This window comes from Nerophis ophidion, linkage group LG24, assembly GCF_033978795.1.
Source record: "Nerophis ophidion isolate RoL-2023_Sa linkage group LG24, RoL_Noph_v1.0, whole genome shotgun sequence".
Taxonomy (NCBI): Eukaryota; Metazoa; Chordata; class Actinopteri; order Syngnathiformes; family Syngnathidae; genus Nerophis; species Nerophis ophidion.
The window spans coordinates 36,650,482-36,666,086 of record NC_084634.1 but is presented as its reverse complement, the minus strand read 5'-3'; the positions used below and the strand labels follow the sequence as shown (position 1 = coordinate 36,666,086).

The following is a 15,605-nucleotide window of genomic DNA, read 5'->3' as shown; positions in this document are numbered from 1 at the left end:
GCATTTAAGTCCCATCTTAAAACTCATTTGTATACTCTAGCCTTTAAATAGACCCCCTTTTTAGACCAGTTGATCTGCCGTTTCTTTTCTGCGCATCGGTTGGTCTCCTGCTGGCCCCACTATGGACTGGACTCTCACTATTATGTTTGATCCACTATTGACTGGACATTCACAATATTATGCTAGATCCACTATGGACTGGACTCTCACTATTATGTTAGATCCACTATGGACTGGACTTTCACAATATTATGTTAGACCCACTCGACGTCCATTGCACCGGTCTACCCTAGATCGGGGAGTGTCACCCACATCTGCAGTCCTCTCCAAGGTTTCTCATTGTCATCCCACTGGGTTGAGTTTTTCCTTGCACTGATGTGGGATCTGAACCGAGGATGTCGTTGTGGCTTGTGCAGATTTTTGAGACACTTTGAGGCTCATTTTTTTAACTTTCAGTTTATTTCGGGCTATATGTTACGTTGCTGCGGTGTTGCAGAATATACTTGGTAAGACAGGACCATGGGGTCAAGAAAACGCTGCTCCTGGTCTGCCAGAGAATAGGATGACAAAGCAGGTGTTGCCTACTAAGCCACTTTGTCGTCACATTTAGTGATACTGTAGTAAGCTCTTGCTGATACACTTTTTCAAAAAGGTGTGTAGCTGCAAATCCAGTCTTTTGACAACTGAAATGAGATCGTATCACTCTTCTCTACGAGTAAATAAGTGTTGCAGTGGACCGCTCCCCAAATAAAAAGCACTTGCAGGCCTCTTCATCATGTCTGTGATATGGAAGAAGATTGATATATCATCCGTCCCCAACAACAGCTTGTGTGACACATGGTGTCAAGCAAGGGCTCAACTGAGGGCCTACCTACCTCTTGTAGTTTGAAGTTTTTCCTTTCTGAGAACATGACTTCATTCCACACCACCTCCACTCCTTCCTCAGTGTCCATAGCCAGGTAAGCATTATCAATGCCTGGCACATTACGCTGATTTACCTACGAGAAGGACAAAAGGTATCAGAGCAGGGGTGTCAAAGTCAAATACAGAGTGGGTCAAAATTTTAAACTAAACAAAGCCAAGGGTTGAACAAATGAACCTTTAAATAGGGACCCAAACAAGTTTTGCATGAATAATGAACAAGCAAGGCTTATATAACTTTATAGTGACATGCAAAATCGAGTTTCAAATAATAATAATAATTAAAAAATATCAATAGCATATCAAATAACATTTTAATAAAAATTGAGTGCCTCTTTTCTATTTGCAGCCTTCTGAGGTAAATATCAAAATAAACTTTGTCCACGGGCTAATAATAAATTTGAAAATGAAATAACAATAATGAATGAGTCAAACATTCAAGCCTTGAAGTAACAAGAGAAAGTGCATCAATAAATTGTTAATTATTGCTCAGTTTGCTACACCGATTTGCTTAACAATGAATATGGAACAAGCAATAATTATATAACTTAGTAGTGCAAAATCCACATTCAAAAAACAAATGAAAAATAAATAAATGGTCAAATAAATACAATTTAAATAAAACATTTAATGCCTCTTTTCTATTTGCAGCCTTCTGAGGTAAATATCAACATTACATTTTTCCACAGGCTAATAAATCTTAAAATAAAATAATAATGATATGTGTTGGGGGCGGGTTTTGGTGGGAGTCAGTGCTGCAAGGGGTTCTGGGTATTTGTTCTGTTGTGTTTACGTTGTGTTACGGTGCAGATGTTCTCCCGAAATGTGTTAGTCATTCTTGTATGGTGTGGGTTCACAGTGTGGCGCATATGTGTAACAGTGTTAAAGTTGTTTAAAAGGTCACCCTCAGTCTGACCTGTATGGCTGTTGAGCAAGTATGCTTAGCATTCACTTAAGTGTGTGTGCAAGTCGCATATATCATGTGACTTGGCCGGCACGCTGTTTGTATGGAGTAAAAGCGGACGTGACAACATATTGTAGACAATGCTAAAGGCAGTGCCTTTATAGTACGAGTGGGCCAGCTCTAATGTTGATTTGATTTTGCATCAAGGGCCAAATTAAATTGTACGGCGGGCCAAATTTGGCCCGCGGGCCAGAGTTTGACACGCATGTATCAGAGCATTTTATTGTTAAACACAATTCCTGCATGGATTAAGGCTGGACAATTGAATTTTAAATTTCGATCACTTAAAAAAAAAGATTACTATGCCGCGCAACATGCATGCAAATTCTGGAGGTTGTGACGGGGAAACGGATGAGTAAGCCCATGAGTGGAAAAAAAGACCACGTCTACAAGAAGTTTGAGATCTCACCTCTTTTTTTGACACAGCGCTAGTATGCCTAATAAAGTAAAGCATATGATTTTCGCATTTCAGATCAGTTCAGTTCAGTTTATTTCAATCATGTAGACGATACAATGTAATGCATCACACAATTCCAGTTGTTTCATTACAACATGTCCGAAAAGGAGTCGGAAGAAGCAGAGCTTATTTAATCCTACCCCTTTTCATACCATAGCTATTTTATAACACTTGTCCCTTTTTTTGGGGGTCGCGAGGGTGCTGGAGCCTGTACCATAGTAAGCAAATAAATATAAATACATAAATATTTGTCTCAATAAAAAAAAGGGTTCAGGATGGTCATCATAATTCTTCTGTGTACTTTGTGAACACGTGTAGTTTGAACAGTCTCTTAAACTGAATTATTTTGGTGCTTTGTTTGATTTCTTTGGTTAATCAGTTCCATAATTTAATTCAGCATACAAATGTTTTAAATTTGATTTTCCCCTAAGGTTATATTTCTCCTATTTTGTTGAGAATAATTATTGTACATTCTTGGGTAGCAGGTTATAGTTTGCTTTATACACTATACCCTGCTTGTTGTACCACTGTGTGTGTGTGTGTGTGTGTGTGTGTGTGTGTGTGTGTGTGTGTGTGTGTGTGTGTGTGTGTGTGTGTGCGCAAGGCAACGTGTTACCACGCTGGAAAAACAGTTCTTCAGTGTTACTCTTACAATAACAATGCTGCAACAGCGTATTAATATGCAGGTTATGGAAGGTACACTAAGAATTGTTAGCGGGTTTTGGAAGCATTTTAATTGGATTGCTCCCATTAGCTGTGTTGCAAGCCACCGGGAATGAGCAGATTAAAGGTTAGAAAGCAAACAAAAAACAAAAAAACATGTTCTTGTGAAAGATAGGCAAAATTCCCCCCCATCAAAAAGTGCAGTTCCCCTTTTATGTTAGTAGTTAAAATAACAATATAAAACATGGCTAATATTCAGGTTACAAAATGTAAATGGATTATTGGCGCTAGGATGACAGGGGATGCAAAACATTAACAGTGCAATACGTTTTCATAACATGGTCACTACTGCCTAGTTTGTATTGTTATATTCTTATTTTACTGTTATATTGTTATTCCCATGGTTTTTATTCTTTTTGTAATATTTCTCTATTTTGTTTCCTTTTAAACCCCCATTATTTACTTTTTACTTTTTTCTTTAAATTGATCTCAACTCTGTACACTGCTGCTGGAATTTTAATTTTCCTGAAGGAATCAATAAAGTACTATCTATCTATCTATCTATCTATCTATCTATTCCTACTCTCACCTACGGTCATGAAGTGTGGGTCATGACGGAAAGGATAAGATCGCGGATACAAGTTTCCTCAGAAGGGTGGCTGGCATCTCCCTTAGAAAAAGGGTGAGAAGTTCAGTCACCCGAGAGAGACTGAGTAGAGCCGCTGCTCCTTCGCTTGGAAAGGAGCCAGCCTAGGGTGGTTCGGAGATGCCTCACGAGCGTCTCCCTGGGGAGGTCCTCGCTGCACGTCCCACTGGGAGTAGACACCGGGGCAGGCCAAAGACCAGATGGGGGGATTACATCTCCTCTGTAGCCTGGGAATGCTTCGGGATGCCCCAGGAGGAAGTTGCTAATGTTGCTCTGGAGAGGGAAGCCTGGGGGTCTCTGCTGGGGCTATTGTCCCCACGATACGATTCCGGATAAGCGGTTGAAGATGGATGGATGGATGTGTTCTTGTCTCTCATAAGGATTGTGAATTACAGGCAAAATACCAAAAAAGTGCAGTTCTTTAATGTTGAATTTTGGTGGGGCAATACACCATCCATCCATCTTCTTCCGCTTATCCGAGGTCGGGTCGCGGGGGCAGCAGCCTAAGCAGGGAAGCCCAGACTTCCTTTTCCCTAGCCACTTCGTCCAGCTCTTCCCGGGCGATCCCGAGGCGTTCCCAGGCCAACCAGGAGACATAGTCTTCCAAACGTGTCCTGGGTCTTCCCCGTGGCCTCTTACCGGTCGGACGTGCTCTTAACACCTCCCTAGGGAGGCGTTCGGGTGGCATCTTGACCAGATGCCCGAACCATCTCATCTGGCTCCTCTCGATGTGGAGGAGCAGTGGCTTTACTTTGAGTTCCTCCCGAATGACAGAGCTTCTCTCCCTATCTCTAAGGGATAGAGTTTCCTCCACCCGGTGGAGGAAACTCATTTCCCCCGCTTGAACCCGTGATATTGTACTTTCGGTCATAACCCAAAGCTCATGACCATAGGTGAGGATGGGAACGTAGATGGATCCCCTACCCCTTTCCCACTTCAGAGCGTTTACAAATATATACATATATTTACTGACCTTTCCGTAGTAAAATGACAACTGTGAATGAGTAATAAAACAGTTTTGTAATATGTAATTAAGTCAGTCATTATAAACATACTGAGATGAAGAATATCTTATTTTCAATAAGGTTGAAAGTATTTCTCATAATTCTTCTTTGTACTTAGTAAGCACTATTAATTTGAACAACCTTTAAAACTGGATCAAATCGGCACAATGTTTAACGTCTTTACTTAATCCATTCCATTATTTATTTCCACATACTGATATGCTAAATGTTCCAAGTGTTGTACGTGCATACAAATGTTTTAAATTAGATTTTCCTCTGAGGTTATATTTCTCCTCTTTAGTTGAGAAGAATAGTTTTACATTCTTTGGTATCAGGTTATAGTTTGCTTTGTAGTTTGATTTAGGGCTGGGCGATATCGATATATCGCGGGTTTGTCTCTGTACGATATAGAAAATGACTATATGGTGATATTGGAGTATACGTTCTCATGCAGTTGCTTTTAGCTGCTGGCATTACACTACAGGCTCTTCTCACAGACAGCAAGCGCACCTTCTTACATACGTCACATACGTATACGCCCTCAACGAGCAGAGAGGTAGCGGCATGGGTAACTTTAGCTGTGGTGCGAGTGGTAATACGAGAGAAAGAAGGTGCAAATCTGGTAACAAATGAAGGAAGAATTGATTCCCAAAAAAAACAGCATGTCTGGCGGTGGTTTGGCTTCAAGTGGGAATATGTCGAACAGACAACCGTAATTTGTCAAGTGTGCGGCAAAAGTGTTGCTACAAAAAGTAGCATTACTGCTAATATGTAGCATCATTTGAAAAGTCATCCGCTAGAGAATGAAGAGTGATTACTCCGCAGGTCAACATTTCCATTTGGTGCCATACCAACAAAATCCCGACGCAACCATTTCCAGATCAACATCGTATGAAAAAAATAGTCAACAATGTCCGCAGTAAACAACCACATAGCGATTTGATTTCCTATTATGCAGCTCATTTTTATTTGACACTTATTTAAATATCTTGTGTGACATCATGCACAAAAGTTCACTTTATTTGTTTTTAACTATTGTAGTGGTGTTCTATTCAAAAACTGCACTTTAATTTAGTGTTGTTTTGATATGTCATCTTAGTGACATCATGCACAAAAGTGCACTCATAGCTTGTTTTAAAATGTCTCTGACAATCTTGTACTTTGTTTGGAAATGACATGAATGTTTGTGCCACTACTTAATAACTGTTTTGCTAAATTGACTAGTTGATTTCCCTCTCTGCATGAAAGTTTAAAAGTAGCATATATTAATGCAGTATGAAGAAGAATGTTTTAATGTAGACACACATAATCATCATACTGCTGTGATTATATACATATAGTGTTCATTCAAGGCTAAGGCAAAATATTGAGATATATATATTGTGTATCGTGACATGGCCTAAAAAATATCGAGGTATTAAAAAAGGCCATATCGCCCAGCCCTAGTTTGATTCTCATCGCAGTCGCTTCACACTCGGCTGCGAACCGATCCAGTGAGAGCTGAAGATCCTGGCCAGATGAAGCCATTAGGACCACATCTGCAAAAAACAGAGACCTAATCCTGCAGCCACCAAACTGGATCCCCTCAACGCCCTGACCACGCCTAGAAATTCTGTACATAAAAGTTATGAATGGAATCAGTGACAAAGGGCAGCCTTGGCGGAGTCCAACCCTTTCTTGGGCAATAAACATGTTTTCAAATTAATAATTAATCGTGTTATTAACCGTGATTTCAATTGCAATGAAAAACTATCGTATGTATCCATCCATCCATTTTCTACCGTTTGTCCCTTTTGGGGTCACGGGGGGGTGCTGGAGCCTATCTCAGCTGCATTCAGGTGGAAGGCGGTGTACACCCTGGACAAGTCACCACCTCATCGCAGGGCCAAGACGGATGGACAAACAACATGATTTCTTTAATTTCAAAATATTAGGGGTGTAACGGTACGTGTATTTGTATTGAACCCTTTCGGTATGGGGGTTTCGGTTCGGCACGCGGGCGTACCAAACGAGTTCGGAAGCAGAAATCTTCACAAGCTGTTCTGCTTTCTGCCTCTGCCTCATTGTCCCGCCCACACAACCATCTGATCGTTACATACAAAGCCAATCAGCAGTGCGTATTCAGAGCGATGTAACAGCCAATCAGCAGTGCGTATTCAGACTTCAGAGCGATGTAGTCAATCCTTCAGCATCGAGCAGAGATATTCGTTTAGCAGGGGAGGAGCGGACTCTACTCAAATTATACTAAACACTTCCCAGTCACAACTATTACAAACATCACTATGAGCCCGTTGACCTTCTAGAAACGTAAACTGTAGCTCAGCTCGCTCAAAGTCTAGGCTTGAGATGAAGCCTAATTAGCTTTTAGCGTAACGTTAGCTCATTTTGCTGTGTGTGTGTGTGTGCGTGTCAGGGACAGCAAAGCCCTGTCTGTCTGTTATTTCATTGAATTCCATTGTGTTTAGGGATGAATAGTCTCTCCTATTGCAATTGTACTATTTTTCAGGTATAGTTACATGAATCATTAGTAATGTAGAAGCCTAGTTTTGAATAGCAGGTTCCCTGCTATCACATGTTGATAAAAATACAACATTTACATAATAAAAGTAAACTACAGGCTGACCAAATGCTGTAATAAATTAAGCATGATGAGTTGACATTAAACAGTTTCAATGGAAACTGTTTAATGTTGCACTTTTTATATGTAGAAGAAAGGTTTTGTCATTTTATTTAATCAAAGCAACAACTTGAGGCAGTTTAATGTGGATTAACGTGGGCAGAATTATTATAGTGTTCCCAATGTTAAAAGGATAAAGCCATTGTTTACAAATTTGGTAAATAAATAACCAAAAAAATGTATTTTGTAGTTTTCTTACTGTACCGAAAATGAACCGAACCCTGACCTCTAAACAGAGGTACGTACCGAACCGAAATTTTTGTGTACCGTTATACCCCTACAAAATATCCACCACATACTTAGACTTTTCAAACGTATTACATTTCAGCTTTTTTTTCTCATTACATTGTCTTTTTGCTCTTTTTTCTTACATATTTACTTCCCCCCAACATAAACATTCTGAATGTATTTCATCCATTCATTCATTCTCAAAATAATCTTACTTATCTCATCATGTGAAATATAACTTACTTAACCAATTATTATTCATTCATATTATTCATTTATTTTTACTGTGATTACTTATGGAGTATATGAAGTGTGAAGTGAATTATATTTATATAGCGCTTTTTCTCTAGTGACTCAAAGCGCTTTACATAGTGAAACCCAATTTCTAAGTTACATTTAAACCAGTGTGGGTGGCACTGGGAGCAGGTGGGTAAACTGTCTTGCCCAAGGACACAACGGCAGTGACTAGGATGGCAGAAGCGGGGATCGAACCTGGAACCCTCAATTTGCTGGCATGGCCGCTCTACCGCCTCTATTATATATAGAGAATAAATTGAGAAGAGGAAGTGAACAAAAGGTTTAGCAACTGTTATGTAAAAGAAAAGGGGTAGGATTAAATAAGATCTGTTTTTTCCTACTCCTTTTCAAACATGTTGAAAAGAGAAACTGGAAATTGTGATCTATCGCGTTGCATGCTTGCATGTTTGAAATAAACTCAAACTCAACATGTTTCAAGCCCACAAAAACTCTAGCTGCGGGCCACAAATGGGCCCCCGGCTGCACTTTGGACACCACCAGTCTTTTCCTAACAAAAACACAGGTCACTGAGCCAGAACCTAGGACTCTTATCCTTTTTTTGCGTTTGAGTTTGGCCTTGGTGGAGGTCTTACAACTACAATCATTTAGTATAGTGGTTCTCAAACTTTTTTCAGTGATGTAACCCCCGTGAACATTTTTTTAATCAAAGCAAAGCATTTTTGGTTGAAAAAAGAGATAAAAAAGTAAAACACAGCCCTATGTCATCAGTTTAAATTGTATAACAGTGCAAAATATTGCTCATTTGTAGTGGTCTTTCTTGAACTATTTGGGAAAAAAAGATATAAAAATAACTAAAAACTTGTTGAAAAATAAACAAGTGATTCAATTATAAATAAATATTTCTACACATAGAAGTAATCATCAACTTAAAGTGCCCTCTTTGGGAATTGTAATAGAGATCCATCTGGATTCATCAACTTCATTCTAAACATTTCTTCACAAAAAAAGAAATCTTTAACTTCAATATTTATGGAACATGTCCACAAAAAATCTAGCTGTCAACACTGAATATTGCATTGTTGTATTACCGTATTTCCTTGAATTGCCGCCAGGTATATAGTATGAGCCTGCCTAGAATTACTGCCGGCTCAAACTCGTTTCGCAATATAATTAGTGCATGCTTAGTATTACCGCCGGCTCAGGATTAACGCCGGGTCAAACTTGTTTCGCAAAATATTATTTTTTATTAGCGCATATGCCAATTATTTTGTTTCGCAAAATAATTAGCATATGCCTAGAATGTCCGCCGGGTCAAACTCGTCACGTCACCAGAGCTATTCAGTAGGATTTCAGGTCCAAACTATTGAATATGCTAAAAAGAACAGTAAGCAGCTATGTTTCATTAATATACCGTAGCTGCGTGTGTCAAATAAGAGTCATTAAATGACTCCCGCCTCCTGGTGGTAGAGGGCGCTAGTGATCCTTCTTGCGACAACTCGGCTGCAGAAGAAGTGACAACTAGCAGCAAGAGTGAGCAGCGCTCGTTTATTTTTTCATCTCGCTTTCACTTTTAACCATGAATTGATTAACGTGGACAAGTTGAAAAACTTATTCGGGTTACCATTTAGTGGTCAATTGTACGGAATATGTAATGAACTGTGCAATCTACTAATAAAAGTTTCAATCAATCAATCAATCGAGAACATGGAGGATTACATATCTAAAATAAAACAGTTTTCTAAACTGGACTTTCAATCAAAGCAGAAGGTAATAAAGGAAGATCTCCATCGAGACAAAGAGTCTTTAAAACTGAAGAAAGATAAGGGATACTTCTATAAACAAGTTATTGATGCTTTTGATCAGAAGGAGCTGCGGATGGACTTCACTTATAAGTAAAGGTAAGACCATAATAATAAATTTATAAGCGCGGGCCTAAAGTTACCACATGCCTTTGGTAAGCGCCAGAGTGAGGTTTTAAAATAATTAGCGCATGCTTAACTTTACCGCATGCCTTTGGTAAACGCCGGAGTGAGAAGAGGTTTTAAATTAATTACCGCTCCGGCGGCAATTCAAGGAAATATGGTATTTTTTCACAGTTTATGAACTTTCATTCAGATTTTGTTGAAGTATTATTCAATAAATATATTTATAAAGGATTTTTGAATTGTTGCTATTTTTAGAATATTTAAAAAAAATCTCCAAACCCCTTGGCATACCTTCAAGTACCCCCAGGAATACACATACCCCCATTTGAGAACCACTAATTTAGTAGAGTAACAATTTGTGATTATTATAATTTTTTTTTATTGTAATCGTCCAGTCCTGGCGGGGCTACATCTGATGCGTACCTCTTCCCTGCGCTTCTGCCAGCGTCCACACGGACTCTCCTCCAGAATCTCAGACTCATCCTCGCTTTCCTCTTCCTCGTCCTCGGTGGCAGCGGCGGCGGGGGGCGGCTGGCTCACCACGGACACAGGAGGGGACACGCCTTGACCCGCGGGCGCCGCGGCCATGGGGTCCGCCTTGGCTTCCTGGACAGCGTCCGGGGCCTGCTTGCCCTCGGGGCCCTCAGACATGTTCCACGCCAAGGAGCCTGCTGTGCGACAACAAGTCCTGAGTCACCATGTTCCAGGCAGCTGAGGGAACTCTTGTTCATTTATTGTATGTCAGAGGATAAAAGCGTTATGGTTGAAAACAACAAAAGAGGCAACCACAATCCTTAATATAAACATCCCAATGACATTGCACACTTGTATTCTTGGGGATCTAAATCAATTTAGTAACATGTCATCAAAGAGTAAAAATGCATTTCTTTCAATATGCATAATAACATAACGGGTAATATTAAAAAAATGGATAGATGTTGATAGTCCAACTCATACTGACTGGTATACACAAGCTATGGAGATGATATCAGTAGAAAATACTGCATTTAGTTTAGATAATGAGTCATACATTGGAATATGGGATCCATTACTGAAATTTGTTTTAAGTATTAAATGAACCAAAATATGACTTATTGTATCTTTGTGTAAAATATTGGACACAGTGTGTTGTCCAGCTTATGAGATGCGATGCATTGTTCATTTTTTTTAAATTATTTTTCGTATTAACGTTTTTAATGATAATATCAATGAGGGAGTTTTTAAATCACTGCTATTTTGAAATTATTACTAACATTGATAATATTCATTTTTGCTTCACTACTTTTAGATTGTACCGTGTCGTGTTTGTGTGTCCTCAATTGCTATTCTGAATGTTGCTGGGTGGGGTTTGGTTTTGGAATTTTGATTGCATTATTATGTATTTTTTTGTTGGATTGGTTAATAAATTCATAAAAAAAAAAAAATAAAAAATAAAAAGTCATGAGTCACCATGTTCCAGGCTTACTAATCGATCATCGCACGCGGGATGAATGGTATGTGGCGGCTAACTTTGCATGGCGGAACAAAAGCTGCCGTTTAATAAAAGGCTACATTAAAGAATAAATTATTGTTAAAATACGAGTCGTCGTAGCAGATATGTAATATCCCAGGCTTACAAATCGATAGTCGCATGTGGAAGAATGATACAGTGGGGCAAAAAAGTAGTCAGCCACCAATTGTGCAAGTTCTCCCACTTAAAATGATGACAGAGGTCTGTAATTTTCATCATAGGTACACTTCAACTGTGAGAGACAGAATGTGGAAAAAAATCTAGGAATTTTAAATAATTTATTTGTAAATTATGGTGGAAAATAAGTATTTGGTCAACCATTCAAAGCTCTCACTGATGGAAGGAGGTTTTGGCTCAAAATCTCACGATACATGGCCCCATTCATTCTTTCCTTAACACGGATCAATCGTCCTGTCCCCTTAACAGGAAAGCAGCCCCAAAGCATGATGTTTCCACCCCCATGCTTCACAATAGGTATGGTGTTCTTGGAATGCAACTCAGTATTCTTCTTCCTCCAAACACGATGAGTTGAGTGTATACCAAAAAGTTCTACTTTGGTTTCATCTGACCACATGACATTCTCCCAATCCTTCTGCTGTATCATCCATGTATCCATTTTGCTATAAACTCAAATCGTCGTGTTTGGAGGAAGAAGAATACTGAGTTGCATCCCAAGAACACCATACCTACTGTGAAGCATGGGGGTGGAAACATCATGCTTTGGGGCTGTTTTTCTGCTAAGGGGACAGGACGATTGATCCGTGTTAAGGAAAGAATGAATGGGGCCATGTATCGTGAGATTCTGAGCCAAAACCTCCTTCTATCAGTGAGAGCTTTGAATGGTTGACCAAATACTTATTTTCCACCATAATTTACAAATAAATTATTTAAAATTCCTAGATGTTTTTTTCCACATTCTGTCTCTCACAGTTGAAGTGTACCTATGATGAAAATTACAGACCTCTGTCATCATTTTAAGTGGGAGAACTTGCACAATCGGTGGCTAACTAAATACTTTTTTGCCCCACTGTATTTGGCGGCTAACTTTGCATTGCGGAACAACAGCTGGCGTTTAATAAAAGGCTACATTGACGAATACATTACTATAGCAGATATGTAATATCCCAGCCTTACTAATCGATCATCGCACGCGGGAAGAATGATATGTGGCGGCTAACTTTGCATTGCAAAACAACAGCTGCCGTTTAATAAAAGGCTACATTAAAGAATACCACATTTCCTTGAATTGCTTGCAGGGCATGAAGTATGCGCCTGCCTTGAATTACTGCCGGGTCAAACTCGCTTCGCGAAATAATTAGCGCATGCTTAATATTACCGCCTGGACAGTTGTGACCCCACGAGTAACACTTCCCCTGTCATCATTTTCAAAATGGAGGAGGCTGATTTCAATACCGGTAATTTGAAATCGCATAAAGGGACGACAATTGAGAGCTATTCAGTAGGATTTAAGGTACAAGCTTACATCACACTCACATTTTTACTGCATGCCTTTGGTAAGTGTCGGAGTGAGAAGAGGGTTTTAAAATAATTAGCGCATGCTTACTTCTACCGCATGCCTTTGGTAAGCGCAGGAGTGAGAAGAGGTTTTAAATTAATTAGCGCCCTGGCGGCAATTCAAGGAAATAGGGTAAATTATTGTTCTAATACGAGTCGTCATAGCAGATATGTAATATCCCAGGCTTACTAATCGATCATCGCACGCGGGAAGAATGATATGTGGCGGCTAACTTTGCATTGCGGGACAACAGCTGCCGTTTAATAAAAGGCTACATTAAAGAATAAATTATTGTTCAAATACAAGTCGTCGTAGCAGATATGTAATATCCCAGGCTTACTAATCAATCATCGCACGCGGGAAGAATGATATGTGGCGGCTAACTTTGCATTGCGGAACAACAACTGTCGTTTAATAAAAGGCTACATTAAAGAATCCCATATTTCCTTGAATTGCTTGCAGGGCATGAAGTATGCGCCTGCCTTGAATTACTGCCAGGTCAAACTCGCTTCGCAAAATTAGCGCATGCTTTGTATTACCGCCTGGACAGTCGTGACGCCACGAGTAACACTCCCCCTGTCATCATTTTCAAAATGGAGGAGGCTGATTTCAATACCGGTAATTTGAAATCGCATAAAGGGACGAAGATTGAGAGCTATTCAGTAGGATTTAAGTTCCAAGCTTACATCACACTCACATTTTTACTGCATGCCTTTGGTAAGTGTCGGAGTGAGAAGAGGGTTTTAAAATAATTAGCGCATGCTTACTTCTACCGCATGCCTTTGGTAAGCACAGGAGTGAGAAGAGGTTTTGAATTAATTAGCGCCCTGGCGGCAATTAAAGGAAATATGGTAAATTATTGTTCAAATACGAGTCGTCATAGCAGATATGTAATATCCCAGGCTTACTAATCGATAGTCGCACGCCAGAAGAATGATATGTGGCGGCTAACTTTGCATTGCAGAACAACAGCTGCCGTTTAATAAAATGCTACATTAAAGAATAAATTATTGTTCAAATAAGAGTCGTTGTAGCAGATGTGTAATATCCCAGGCTTACTAATCGATAGTCGCACGCCAGAAGAATGATATGTGGCGGCTAACTTTGCATTGCGGAACAACAGCTGGCGTTTGATAAAAGGCTATATGCGAGAATAAAGATAAAATACGAGTCGTCGTAGCAAATAAAAAAAAGGTAATACTTACGTGTTAAAGGAAGATATGTGACGGTGCCGCCTCCAGTTTAACAGATTTTTGTATCCGGCCTTCGCTAGCTCAAAAGAATGTTGGGATTCTTAGCGAAGTACGCAGTGCGCTAAAAGTGCCAAAAGTAACCAGAAGGAACTTATACCAGTGATAATAATACTTGAAGGCCAACACTGCAGTTAAACGTGAAAATAACTGCCTGCTAGCCACGTTAGCAGCCAGCCGCTCCTTGGCTTAACCTTGCTGCCACTCAAGATGTATATTAGCCACGGCTCGTACAACAACACTATTACGAAACACAAATTCGATAATATCACACAAAAGAGGTGTGAGTGGTACAATTAAGTTGTCATATTCAAGGTTTGCGACGGCTATTTGAAGACTTCACCGGATATAATGGCGTCAACTTCCAGCTACACCGCGGGCACGAGCACGGGGACGAGCACGTCTTCCTCCGTCAGACTGGCACTAGTTGCCAGATCATTTAACCCCCCCGATCTCCCTTTGGCGAACACATTTCCTAAAAAAAAAAATACCCTGACGTTTGGCAACATTAGCGATCTATATGCGGGGTTTTCTGCAATAAGTAATTCAAGTTAACATTTAAAGTGAATTCATTTTTTAATACAAGCCCCCTTTTGATACAAGGTCTGCCTGAGTTGACCACGTAGTGAATGTCGAACGTATTTCACAAACCTGGCAACCCTGAATTGAGCAGTACCGTGTTATTACCACTAGATGTCAATTGACTTCATTGTAAAAAATACTGATTTAACACCCCAAAAGGGACAAGCGGTAGGAAATGGATGGATGGACGGACCTAGGATCTTGGTGGGTCTTTTTTATTGCCTTTGAAGAGGACATAATGCAACATAATGTTCATTTTAAAAGGTTACCGTGTTATTACCACTTGGTGTCAATTGACTTCATTGTAAAAAATACTGATTTAACACCCCAAAAGGGACAAGCGGTAGGAAATGGATGGATGGACGGACCTAGGATCTTGGTAGGTCTTTTTTATTGCCTTTGAAGAAGACATAATGCAACATAATGTTCATTTTAAAAGGTTACCGTGTTATTACCACTAGGTGTCAATTGACTTCATTGTAAAAAATACTGATTTAACACCCCAAAAGGGACGAGCGGTAGGAAATGGATGGATGGACGGACCTAGGATCTTTGTGGGTCTTTTTTATTGCCTTTGTAGAGGACATAATGCAACATAATGTTCATTTTAAAAGGTTAGCAGGTTGAAATCAATCAATCAATCAATGTTTACTTATATAGCCCTAAATCACTAGTGTCTCAAAGGGCTGCACAAACCACCACGACATCCTCGGTAGGCCCACATAAGGGCAAGGAAAACTCACACCCAGTGGGACATCGGTGACAATAATGATCCAGTGGGACGTCTGTGACAATAATGATTATGAGAACCTTAGAGAGGAGGAAAGCAATGGATGTCGAGCGGGTCTAACATGATACTGTGAAAGTTCAATCCACAATGGATCCAACATAGTCGCGAGAGTCCAGTCCAAAGCGGGTCCAACTCAGCAGCGAGAGTCCCGTTCACAGCGGAGCCAGCAGGAAACCATCCCAAGCGGAGGCGGATCAGCAGCGCAGAGATGTCG

At 39.9% G+C, this 15,605-nt stretch overlaps 1 protein-coding gene across 1 annotated transcript in view; it reads right to left on the bottom strand.

Moving 5' to 3' along the window:
• nrbp1 (nuclear receptor binding protein 1) overlaps positions 1 to 14,430 on the bottom strand; it is a 38,621-nt gene extending 24,191 nt beyond the window's left edge. Inside the window, exons 1-3 of the mRNA XM_061885719.1 lie at positions 13,975 to 14,430; positions 10,167 to 10,411; positions 876 to 998 (exon numbers count right to left, since the gene is read on the bottom strand). Coding sequence (XP_061741703.1) covers positions 876 to 998; positions 10,167 to 10,394 — 351 coding nt within the window. The 5' untranslated portion in view covers positions 10,395 to 10,411; positions 13,975 to 14,430. The remainder of the gene's footprint in view (positions 1 to 875; positions 999 to 10,166; positions 10,412 to 13,974) is intronic.
• Between the last annotated feature and the right edge of the window lie 1,175 nt (positions 14,431 to 15,605).